This window comes from Rhinolophus sinicus, chromosome 1 (genome assembly GCF_057876585.1).
Source record: "Rhinolophus sinicus isolate RSI-liver-muscle chromosome 1, RSI-T2T, whole genome shotgun sequence".
NCBI lineage: Eukaryota > Metazoa > Chordata > Mammalia > Chiroptera > Rhinolophidae > Rhinolophus > Rhinolophus sinicus.
Window position 1 is genome coordinate 210713427 of NC_142501.1, and position 12746 is coordinate 210726172.

A 12746-nucleotide genomic window follows, 5' to 3' on the forward strand; every position below is an offset into this window, starting at 1 on the left:
CCAATAGGAGGAGTTAGGGACTGTAGCCTCTATTTGGGATAAAAACACACACTTGTACTTAGTTTTTAAGCATATTTACCATGTGTTAGTCTTAATTATGCATATCATTTCACTTCTATCTCTCATAAATCTATCTCTCATAAAATATCTCACGTAACCCTTGGAACAAATGATCACTTTGTCTATGACTAGACACAGAGAAAGATCATAAAGCATCCTTGCTCTGCTTCCACGATACCTTTTATCACAGAGGCTGGTGGTGGATACATTGCTGCTTACTTCTCTCCATAGTGTTCCTAGCCCAGTGTCTGACAAAATACAGGCTCAGCAGTAAATTTTAGTGAGAAAGCCTTTTGCAGGAGCAATTAAACATTACCTCAAACTCGGTTTTTATCACATCCATTTCTTGGGCTGTCCTCATGGCCGATTTAAACATGTATTGATTGCTTACAATATACAGGTAGCCTCCACTTTTCAAAAGTTCGCTTTACACCATGAAGGTCTGTGGTGAAAGACCTTCATTAGTACCTGTTTTCGCTAACTGAAAGTAACCCAAACAGGATTTATGCTTTTACAAAAAAAAAAAAAGCCCTAAAGCAAAAATGGCAGCCCTACAAAAAGTGTCTGGAGCCACCAGAAGCTGGAGGATTCCTGGAACTCACCCCTCCTCAAAGCCTCCAGAGGAAACCCATCCTGCTGACACTTTGATTTTGGTTTTCTGGCCTCCAGAAGAGTGAGAAAATATATTTCGGCTGTTTTAAGTCACCAAGTTTGTGGTGACTTGTTACAGCCGCCACAGGAAACTAATACAATAGCTCTGGCACCAAGGACAAGCCATCTGACCCTCTTGAGACTCTTCTCTATGATGATCGCAGGACACCCCTCATGTCATGCAGTCACTGTAGTGACGAACTGTGAAACACGCCTTTAAATCAGGTGTGGTTTAGTGTCCACAAGATTTTTTTCAAAATGAAAATAATTATCATTGTTTTTACTGATTACTAGAAAAAGTGTAAAACAATACAAAAGCATTTAAAAGAAAATAAAAATGATCTGAATTTCACAACTCCCCAAATAGCCACTATTCCATCTGCCCTTTTTCCCCCCAGGTTTACTATATACAGATGGTGCAAAAAAAAATGTATACACATTTTAAGATAGGAAAAAAAATGTATTAAAATTGTAATCCTCAATATCTACCGATGACAAGGGATGAACACAAGTCACGTTTGACTTCTGCAATTACAAGAGGTGCTCAAAGCGGTTACCATAGCGTATTTTTAATGCAGTTTTTTTCCTTTCTTAACATGTGTATACAGTTTTTTGGCACCCTCTGTATATTTAATTTGTGGATTTAAATCTCAGGCCTACCACTCAACCATTTGTCTGTAGTGTAGCCTCTCTGTGCTTTCGTCTTCTTTCTATAACACCCCCCCATGATATTGCCCCAAAAATAAGACCGACCCTGAAAATAAGCCCCAGTTAAGATCGTCAGCCAGACGGATGCATTTAGTACTTTATGACGATGTTCCAGAAGAAGATGACATGACTGTATTTGAAAAAAATGTAGATTGTTGTACATGAAAAATTATGCCTGAAAATATGTCCTAATGCGTCTTTTGGAGCAAAAATGAATATAAGACCCTGTCTTATTTTCGGGGAAACATGGTAGCAAGTTTGTTATGTGGATTAAAAAGGTGATTCAGGAAAATCACTTGAAATAACAGGGCCTGACACATTACCTGTAAATGGGGAGAGAAACAGGGAAGGGGGGTGCTGGAGGGCCTGGTTCCCTGCAAAGGGCTGGCACACAGCCTGGCACGTAGAGAACGCTCAATACCCAAACACGGTTTTGCTACCTTGATCACTTCCGAACTCTGACGCTGTGTTCCAGTGAGTGGGAACTGCTCCCGATTTCTGCAGGTACCCTTGTCTCTTGGCCTCGGCGACTGCAGAGGTGGCTCCTTTTGTCTTCCCACCTGGCTGTGTCCTCATTGTTCTTCTAGAGAAAGCTTAGGCACCACCTCTTTCGGACCACCTTCTTTGACCTGGAGTGCCGTTCAGGAACCTCCCTCTGCCCTCACAGCTTTTGCTTATGTCCCCTCCGCCAATCAAAGTGTGACCCATCCTGAGAGTGTTGTCATTGTCCCACACTAGACTTTTGAACTTCAACTTCATGAAAGCAGACCCTGTCTTACTTCTCACTGGGTCTGTCCCTAGCATTGGGGCCGGGCCCAAAATAAGTGTTCAGAAACTGCTTGTTCAACAATGGAAGAAGGGGAGGGAACACATGCTCGTGACCCTTCTGTGGGGACCCTGTGCCTTCCCTGCCTCTCAGGGCTGGGACAAGTGCCTCCTGTGTTCCCAGAGCCTCCTGGGATTCCTTCTACCACAGCACAGATCACAGTCACAGCCTTTGCATGCCTGACTGTTTATTTAATATATGTATTAGTTAGCTCTTTCTGTGATAACGCTGGGAAACAAACACACCCTTTCCCATCTCAGTGTCTTATATGAACACATATTTTTTTTAATTCATGAGCCTACAATTCTGTTTCAGATACATGTGGGTTTCAGGACTGCTCTTTGGATCTCTCATTCTGGGAACAGAGGCTACCCAGGGCCAGGTCTTCTCATGGTGGATTGCCAAAGCACAAGTAAGCTGAAACACATGACATCTCTTAAGGTGTCACTCACTCAGAACTGGCAATGTCACTTCCTCCCATACACCACTGGCTAAAATAAGTCCTATGGTCAGCTTCACATTGGCAGTGTGGGGGTGGTGGGAACTGCCCCTCCCTCCAGTGAGCCATGGCAAGGACAGGAAGAGAAGGGAGAATTGTGAGCAAATAGCACAATGTACACAATAGTTCATTACTGAATATAACAACTAACACCTATTGTGCTTGTTATGTCCCAAACACCAACATCAATTCATTTATTCCTCATAACAACCCTAGGAGTGGGGGAAGTATTATTATCCCCATTTTACAGATAAGCAAACTGAGGCTATAAAAGATTAAGTAATTTACCACATTAGCTTGCTAGAGAGTGCAAAAGTGGAATGAAACTTGGGCAGAACAGGGCCAAGAGCCCATACCTGTCACCATTCCTCCCCCTGCCTCTTGATGTAGGGACTGTGTCTGCTTTATCTTGGTTCAGTACCTTGCCTGGTGTAGGCTGGCCACCAATCAATGCTTGTTGTCATAATGAAAGGCAAGAAATATTTATTGATCATTTGTTACATGCCAAGTACTATTGTTACCTTCTTTTATAAATATTATCTGATACAAGTCTCACCCTGGGGAGTTACTAGTACCATCCTCCCCATTTCACAGATGAGAACTCCAAGGCTGGATAGGACAGACAGTAAGTGGTAGAACCAGGTCTGTAAATGAGGCTGTCTGACCCCAAGCCTAGCAGTTGAGGTTAATCCTGAAACTTTAGCTGTGTCGCGCTGATGGGGCTGGCTGGCTCCATCTTTTCAGCTTTCCCACGTCTCTGGAAATTTTTGCTGTTTTAGACAGAGAGACATCTTCCCCCAGACCCCGCAAGAGAGAGAGGCAGAAAGAGATAGAGAGAGATGGGGTGCGGATGGGGAGACAAGATGGGGAGACTCAAACAAAACCGCGACTTTCTACCCAAGCGCAGACATTGGCACAAGGCGCCCAGCAGATGGCAGGATGTGGCCAAAGATCCCCCAGCCAGGAGGGTGGGGCGGGCGACTGCAAGGCGCGGAAACCCGCGCGTCCCTCAGGGAGCGCTCTCTGAGGGTCGGCGCTCGCCCCGCTCGGTCCCACGAGCCTCAGGCGCACGCATTGCACCCCAGTTTTTAGCACCCCCGTCACTGGTGCGTCTCCCTTCCCCCGCCTGGGCTCCCCAACTCCCGCAGCCAGGAGCCTACCGACCCACATGAGAACTGCCCCTTAATCAGACTCTGAGGCCTGCGGACAAGGGGGAATCCCGAGGTCCACGCCCAGCCACTCCCGGGGAGAATGGTTTTGAGCAAACCACGCCCCGTTGGACCTAAGTGTCCCTTTGTACGATAAAGGGATCAAGTTGGGTTGTAAAAGGTCTAGACCTTGTTTAATTTATTAAACACTTAGAACAATATTAAGAGGAAAAGCGTCTGTTGGAGAACCGGTCTGAGCCCGAATGGGCAAATAAGGCTCAATGGGGCGTCGGGGCGGGGAAGGGTGAGTTGTCCCTTGGCAGCCAGGATGTACTAACTACTGACCAAAGAGCTCCTTTATCCCTGAATCTCAGTCTGCCTGACTCTGAAATGGGGAACAATGATTTTTCTAACCGTTGCGTCGCTGAGCGATGACCTGGGGATGTTTATAAGGCGTTTACTGGGGGGCAAGAGAAGGCACAGAGTAGGTGCTCACAAATCGCTTACTGCCTGGAGGGAGCGTCCAACGCCGGGATCCCGACTCCTTGGGGCTGACCCAGCACTCAACTCCGGTGGGTGCGGCGGGGAGGCGCTGGCCCGCGCCCCCTTCTCCGGGCCGCCCTCTGGGACTGAGTTCGCCTGCAGTGCCCGCCACGCCCCCTCCTCCAGGCCGCCCTCGGGGCTGAGCTCGCCCGCCGCGCCCCCTGCGTGCTGCCCCCGCCCGTTCCCTCCTTCCCCTCCTCCTCCGCCCGCGCCGCCTCCGGTCTCCCGCCCGCTGCAGCTGGTGAGAAGCCGCTCCGTGGCCCCGAAGCGGAGAGGGTGGCCCCGGGTTCCCGGGCAGGCGCGGCAGGCGAGCGAGCGCAACCCGGGGGGCGCCCAGGAGGAGGGAGTGCGGCGGAGGAGTCAGCGCAGCCTGGGGGACGCCCGGGAAGAGGGGGCGCGGCGGACTTGGTCCCCGCCCCTGCGCGGCGCTTAGTCCCTACCGCTCGGCTCGCGACTGCAGCCTGGGCTGGACGCTCGCTCCGCATCCTGCGCCCTGCGCCCCGCTTCCCGCACCCCTTGCCGCTCACTCGGCACTCCGCACCGCGCACCCCGCGCCGAGCACCCCGCATCGCCACGGCCGGGCATGTAGCAGCTGCAGCAGCGGCAGGAGCCGCGGCGGAATATGGGCGGGAACCACTCCCACAAGCCCGCCGTGTTTGATGAGAACGAGGAAGGTAAGAGGGCGAGGGGCGCCGCCACCGTGCGCCGCGCTCGGGCATCGGCCTGGCTCCCCGCTTCCATCTCCCGTGTGCCCGGCCCCCCTGGCGCCGGGCTTCCACCCCGGCAACTCCTACGTGTTGGGGCCCCTGAGTGGGTGGCCTGGGCCGAGCGTCGGGCTGGCGGCGGGTTCGGAGAGTGGAACCCGAAGCCTTCCCTCGGGGGAGCCGGAGGGAGGAGTGGCCTTCGGAGGCGAGTCCGGCTGTTAGCTCTGGCTCTGGCTCGGGGAAGCCGGTCCCCTTCAGAGCCCGAGGCTGAAGGAGGCGGCCTGCGCGCGCGTGTGTCCACGATGCGGGTGCTCTCGTGCATGGCAGCCCCCACGCTGTCCGCCTTATCCGCCCAGGACAGCGGAGGGAACTTTTCTTGGTGAAACTAAACGTCCCGCTGGTGGAGGACTGGTGCCGGCTTTCCAACCTCATGTAAACTCCAGGGCTGGGGGTCTGCCCGGCTCAGGTCGCTAGAGCTTGGTATTTGGACTAGCAGAACCCCATTTCCAGCTCCGTGTCTCCGTGGGCAACTTACTTAACCTTTCTGAAACCTTTGTTACCTCATCTATGAGATGAGAATTATACCACCTACTATTCTGTGGGGTTGTTTTGAAGCTTCACCACTGATAACCGTGTGAAAAGTGCCTTGCGAATGTAATCAGTATAGAGGTCTTCACGTGTTGTTGGTTATCTGTTAACTCTGCCTCTAACAGCTGGGTTTCCTACTACAGTGGTCTCCACTATGCCCCAAATAAGAGCTAAGACTACTGAGCTCATACTAGGTTCCAGGCCCTGTGCTAGGGCTTTATCTGTGCTCACAGCAACCCTGGGAGCTAGGTACTTTTCTCGCTCCATTTTATAGTTGAAGAAAGGGACGTGTCCTAGTCACAGCTTGCAAGGGGCAGAGCTGGCTTTGAGGCTGGGCAGTCTGTGCTTCTCATCACCACCAGGCATGGGCTTGTGTGCCTAGATCATGGTTTCCAGAACTACCAGGGCTGTGGGTGGTAGTCAGACAACGGCCTGGACAACTTCTTTCAAAAGGGTGCTTGAATACAGTCAACGTAAGTTAAGTGAGCCAGGCCCATTTGGTTCTTTCTTAAAGCACTTCCTAGTCTAGTGGCTCTGAATAATCAGTGGTCACCCATGGTGATAAGGGCCGTGCGTGGGTCCAGTGCAGCAGTCTTGAGGACCCAAGGAGGCCCAAGCTCTTTGGGATTCTTTGGTCTGGAGCACAGGCAGGTGGGGAGCCAGGAATGGACAGAGAGGTAGGCAGGGAGGTGGTGGAAGCTCAGTGTGTGTCCCAGGAGGAATCTGGACACCACGTAACTGATCTCTTCCTCAGCTAGGTTCATGTTGACCCTGAACTTCTCACGGGAAGTCTGATCTTGACTCCGATATCAGTATTTGAAGGTCTGCTCTGCTATGGGATAGCTGGATAGGGGCAAGCCTGTCCCGTTTGGAGCACTTCTGTCCTGCAAGATGACATTCAGAGCTGCTCAGACCCTCTGAGAAGATATACTCATTCATTGACAGATGGAGAGCACGGCTTGGGCCCCAAATTTTCTATCCTCAATGAGTCAGAGTTTTCCTATCAAGTTCGGGGATGGGATCTGTATTAGTCTGCTCTGGCAGAAGATAGCACAGACACGTAAACAATGGAATTTGTTGTTGGTGGTGGGTTGAACAACAGAAATTTGTTTGCTCACTGTTCCGGAGCCTGGAAGCCCAAGATCAAGGTGCCGTCAAGGTTGGTTTCTGGTGAGGCCTCTCTTCCTGGCTTGCAGACGGCCACCTGTGTCCTCACATGGCCTTTTCTCTGGAAGCTTGAGGAGACGCAGAGAGATCTCTGGTGTCTCTTCTTCCTCTTTTTATAAGTACACCAGTCCTATCAGATTCAGGCTCACCTTTAGGACCTCGCTTAAAGCCCTATCTCCACCTACAGTCACATTGGGCGTTGGAGCTTCAACATGAAGTTTGGGGGGGATACAGTTCAGGCCACCACAGGATCGCCTGCTGAAAGCCATGGACTCCCAAGCGCTAACTGACACCTCACCCCTAGTTTTAGGGGTTCATGGTTCCAACCTGGGTGAAGGTCATGCTTTAGGTAATTCCTAAATTTTAAATTTTAATTCCTATATTCTTAGCATCTTTCTCTTTATTTGTAGAGGTAATGCACCTCCCTTATATTTACAACCATTTCTACCCTTTATCCCAGAAAATGTGCTTTAAAATATTTATTGGCGAAATAATTACAGCTGGCACCGCCAACCTTTTGATTTTCCTGCTGTTGTTCCTCATTCCAAAAGGGGATCAGGCCCAAGGTCAACTGCCTGTTTTGGGGCTTGTTGAAATACAAGGTTAGGACTCGCCTCCTTGCGCCAGCTTCCAGCCCAGTGAAACATTAACTTGCTTGATTTTGCCAGCATATTTCTCAGTTATTTCCCTGTTCAAGTACAACACTGTTATTTGCCACCAGTCAGTTTATGTATTTAATAGGCATTTACTGATCATCTTTTCCACACCCACTCCTGTGCTGGGGTCCAGGAGGATGGAGAAGGTAAAGTCAGAGTCCTAACTCTCAGGGAGCTGCTGGAGCAAATACAGAGCCAGGACAATGCTCAGGGGACTGTGCTGTCCTAGGGAAGGGTCCCTGACCCTGGAGACTTCCTCCTAGACTTGCAGAGGTGGTAAGAGTTACCAGGAGCTACCAAGAGTTACCAGAGGTGGTAAGGAGGAGTTGGTGGGGGGGAAGGGTGTTTCAGAAGTAGGGAAAAGAAAGTGCAAAGGCAGGTGGTTAAGAGTAATCATTGCTCATTGCGGAGATTATAGGGGGCTTAGTACTCCTGTAGTGTGGGGTGTGAGGATGGAAGGCACAGGAGATGAACCCCGAGTACCTGGCCGGCTTTAAAGGGCCCCATGGCCATGTGTTTGGACTTGATCGAATAGGAATTCTGGAGTCACTGGAGGATTTTAAGCAGGGGCGTGACATGGTCCAGTGGACGAACATGCCTTCCCAAAACAGTCGTCAGGTTGTTGAAGGTGCAGACACCCACCCGACCAGAACAAGTCTTGTTTGTGAGTAATTTAATGCTAAACCACAGCCGAAAATTTGCCATTGCACAATCAGACCTTGGCCATCTGCATTCTGACGGCAAAAGTTTAACCTGCATCTAGATAATATTAACAAGTGTAACTTACTGATGCATTGCGTGGGTTGCTTTTCATACCTAATTGGAAATCATTTTTACAACTCAGCTGGGGAGGTCTCAGAATCTGCATTTTCCTAGAAAGATAACTGAGGACCTCAGGAAAATCTCCCAGGGTCCCACGGCCTGTGTGTGGATCAGCTGGGACTCATACCTGGGTCTGTTTAACTCCGGAGGCTGGGACCTAACCATGTTCCCTGGGCTGCCATTGGAGGCCTACAGGACAGTTCATCTCTCACAGACATGTATGAGCACACGGAATGAGGCTGGCACAGAGATCTGGCTCCATATAAACACAGAGAGGAAGATCGTAACAGTACATTCTGACCGCATTTAGTCATTTACAATGACCATCTCAGATACCAGCTTCCCAAAACATTTGTTGAGCAGTCATATCATAATAAAAGACCTGGGAATGAAAACAAAGTCATCTGCCATTCCAGATTCATGTCAGAATTGCTTTTAAATTGTTTTCCCCCCCTACTGTCCTTATCTACGTCTAGACATTTTAATGTGTACATCTACCACAAATAAAACAACTTCTGCTTTTTCTCTTAGCATCGTATTTTAAGTAGTTTATGTAGCTACAATTTCTTCAAAATTAATATTTTAATGGGATATAATATTCCATCAAATGAAACTGTCACAATTTACTTAAGTATTTTTCTACTGTTAGAAATGTAGGTTGTTTTCATTTTTCCATCTTTATATATAAGTTGCTTCACAATTTTATACATAAAGCATTTCGCTTCTTTTCAATGAATTCCTTAAAGTGAGGTGCAAGGAGTGAGATTATTGGATTGAAGGGATTGAATACTTCCTAGGACTCCAGAAACAGGTTGTTAAATTATGTTTCCAAAGGGTTTTTAATCAGTGTTTTATCAGTTTATGGCCACATCTGCAATTGGGGGTATCGATTTAATAGCCTCATCACTGTCTCTGGGCATTCTCACTTTAGAGTGTCATCAGTTAAAGAGGTATTTAAAACCAAGTGTTATTTCCGTATTATTATCTGGCCAGGTGACTTTACTAGTGGCTTAGAACATGAAAGCATTTTCTTGGTCTAAACATACAACAGAAATTTTCCTCTGGAAATACTTAGAAACCTAATCACTTCCTGAAGTTGCAATCATGCTTCACCTGGAGACAGTCTTTTGCACCTGGGGCGTCTGTGTCATGTGTGATTCACAAAGTGGCTGAACTTTCTACGCTGCAGGGTTCTTTCTCAACTTTGTCTCAGCATGTTTAGAACTTTAGGCAAGCTCACTCGTGTTACATCTTGGTTTCCAGTTGTGGCTGGTGCATAAGGTGGAAACCAAGAGTATTTGGAGAAAGCTCAGAATTGTTTGGAATAAACTTTGCCCCTGTATGTAGAGTGTGTACAGAGGTGGAGGCTAGAGAGATGCCAGGTAAGGGATGTGGGTTTACGGGCTCGGTGTCCATATCTGTTTGAGGCATGTGCATGCCTAATGTAAGAGTCTAGGATATAAACCTTAGATTTTAGGAGTCACATTTCACTTGAAAATGCTTCGATTTGTTTTGTACATGGGGATTAAGAAAATGGCCATAAATCAGCATGAGATGGTTTAGTAGAAGTGAGTGGCAGGATTCATCTATATCTATCAATGCTCATAGAAAATAGCCGTGGGTTTTATAAGTGTAAAACACGCATCAATCATCTCAACAAAGTCAGACGTGTTTACACACTTTGTCTTTCATTGATTCTAGGGCACACATTTTTCCACGTGTCAGCATCTCTGAAATTGGGCTGTGGTTTATGACCACCGCTGGCCCAGGGAGTGTTTGGGATGTAGATTCATTGTTTACCTGCGATCATAACTGGTCACACTAACAGGACATATAATGGTCTAAAAAAGCTCTTTCAAGTGACAAGAAAGAATCCCCTCATAGATTAATTGGCAGCACATCTCCTTAGTACAGAAAATAATGGTGCCTTGAATGCGAATGGCATCTGAGACTAGATGCAATATGGCACGTCAGACCAGCCTTCTGCAGTTGCAAATGACAGAACACCAAGAAGTTCTTTGAAAGGAATTAATTGGCTCTGGACACTTCTGACCACCTCCACACAACCATCACATCTCTTACTTAGATTATTACAATAGCGTCCTTCACTGGTCTCCTAGTTTTGGTCTCAGCAGCAAGTAAAGAGAGTAAAAGCCGAAGTTCCCATAGATGTCCACCAGGCCCTGCCCTCTCTGACCTCATCCATCTCCCTCCTTGTTCTTTGCTATTTGCTATCTTCCTCCACTCGGTCAAGCTCCTACAAAGCAGGGACTTTGTGTGTTTCTGTCCTGCTGAGGAGTTACAAGTTCCTTAAAGGTAAGAATGTGGTGTGACTTATGCACTGCGGTAACTGCAAGGCCGAAAAGACCACCTGGAACACAGTAGCTACCCAATAAGTTTTTGATGGATGAATGAATGAACGAATGAATGAAGGTGTGGATTCCATCAGCCTTGGCTGGAACCAGGTTTCCAAATAATAGCATCAGGAATTGGCCTCCTTGGGTTCGCTGCTGTCCTCTGTGTGGCTTCAGGCAGGCGCTGTCCTCATGGAGACCCTACTCCCTCCAGGCTCACAGCCTCACAGCTCCGAGTACTGAGAAGGGGGTCGCTTCTCCTAGTTGTTATGGGGAAAAAAGTCCAGGGTCAGTTCTGATCGGCTCTGCTTCCCTCTTGGACCATTTATGAACCAATTGCTGTGACCAAGAAGAGTGAGGGGCTCTAGCTGGCCAGTCTGGACCACATGCCTGGCCTTGAATCAGGGGCTGTAGTTGCTTCTCCTGGAGTCATTTGGACCAAGAGTGTCTATGAAGGATTTTCCCAAGGAATACATGAGTGTCAATGGAAGAAGGGCAGCGTGATGCTAGACAGGTAGGTACAAACACCGCACAGCTGTTGGCATTTACAAAAGTGCTACCATGTTTTATGTATTCTGTAGTTTCCTGTCTTTGCTCAAGATTGAATTTCTAAGATTTATCTACGCTACTATGTCTAGCTGTATTCTATTCATTTTCACTACCGTATAAGGTTGCATTATGTGACTGCACCATAATTCACTATCCTTTCTTCTGCCAGGACACATGAGTACTCTTTCTAGGTTTTGACTCTTATGAAACAGGGCTGCTAGGAATGTTGTATGACATGCCCCAGTCTGTCTACGATATATCCCTACGGGAGAGCCGCTGGGTCGCAGGCAAGGTACGTGTGCACCTTTCTGAGACACAACATGGCACATTGTTTTCTGCAGTGGTTGGGTCAGTTCATACTCTGACAAGCCATGTACAGACTTTCCCATTGCTCGCCATCAGTACTGTTCTGGAGGAATATGATTAAATCCCCAAATCCTGGGCACAGGTGCGATTTTAAATTTTCTAGTAGTGACATTACATAGGTAAAAAGAAATAGATGACCTTAGTAACACATTTAACCCAGTATACGTAAAAGAATATGGTCTCAATGCCTAAATAGTATCAAAATTGTTAAGATCTACTCTTTTATTCACACTAAGCTTTTGAAATTGGGTGTGCCTTTTACACTTGCAGCATGTGTTAATTTGCAGTGTTCTCAAGGCACGTGTGGTTAGTGGCCATCACACAGGGCAGCATACCTTTATGTCCCTGCCAATATTTAGTAGTGTTGACTGTTTCGTATTTGCCGATTCGATGAGCCTAAAGTTGTTTTTCATTTTGCATTGTTGTTTTCAATTGCATTTTCTCACTAATGATGAGGTTGAGTTTTTCTCATGAATTTAGTTCCTGCTTTTGTGAAGTGCCTTGTACTGGAAGTTGTCAGCCTGTTTTAATTGCTTTGTAGAAATTCTTTACATATTCCAGATAATTCTTCTTTGTCAGTTACGGGCAGATGTTTTCTCCTGTTTTGTGATTGCGCTTTTCAAATCCTTTATGAGGTCAGTTGACATCTTTCATTTCATTTTAATGTAGTCTTATCTAACTTTCCTTGTGGTTTGTTTGTTTACTTTTTTGTATATGGGAAAATCTTCTCTGAGGTCGTAGAGACATTCCCCTATTTTTATGTTAAAGGGTTGAAAGCTTTGTCACTGATGTATGCTTGTTATTTCTTGAAGCCATATTTCCCCTTAGTTTCCCTAACCTTCCATCTCCTGGGTTTCCCCCTACTTCTCTCGCTGTTCCTTTTCCTTCCCTTTGCAAAGTTGGCTTCCTCTCCCTTGCAGTACAGCTTGGAGTTCCTTAAGACTGAGCACTGGGACCCCTCAGCTCTCTGTGCTGTGATCTCCTCACGGTCGGTGGCCCTCTGTCAGTCTGGGTGCAGCCAGGAGACTGAAGCCACACCAGTTTTCAAAAAAGGAAAATATAGTACAAAGAATTGTCACCTAGTAAAATGGTTAACTATAAAAGG

At 47.5% G+C, this 12746-nt stretch overlaps 1 protein-coding gene across 2 annotated transcripts in view; it reads left to right on the forward strand.

Annotated features, from left to right (window-relative positions):
* Positions 1–4914: 4914 nt before the first annotated feature.
* STK32B (serine/threonine kinase 32B) overlaps positions 4915–12746 on the forward strand; it is a 263966-nt gene continuing 256134 nt past the window's right edge. For both annotated transcript variants that reach the window (XM_074321189.2, XM_074321198.2), the window contains exon 1: positions 4915–5109. In XM_074321189.2, coding sequence (XP_074177290.1) covers positions 5058–5109 — 52 coding nt within the window. In that variant the 5' untranslated portion in view covers positions 4915–5057. The remainder of the gene's footprint in view (positions 5110–12746) is intronic.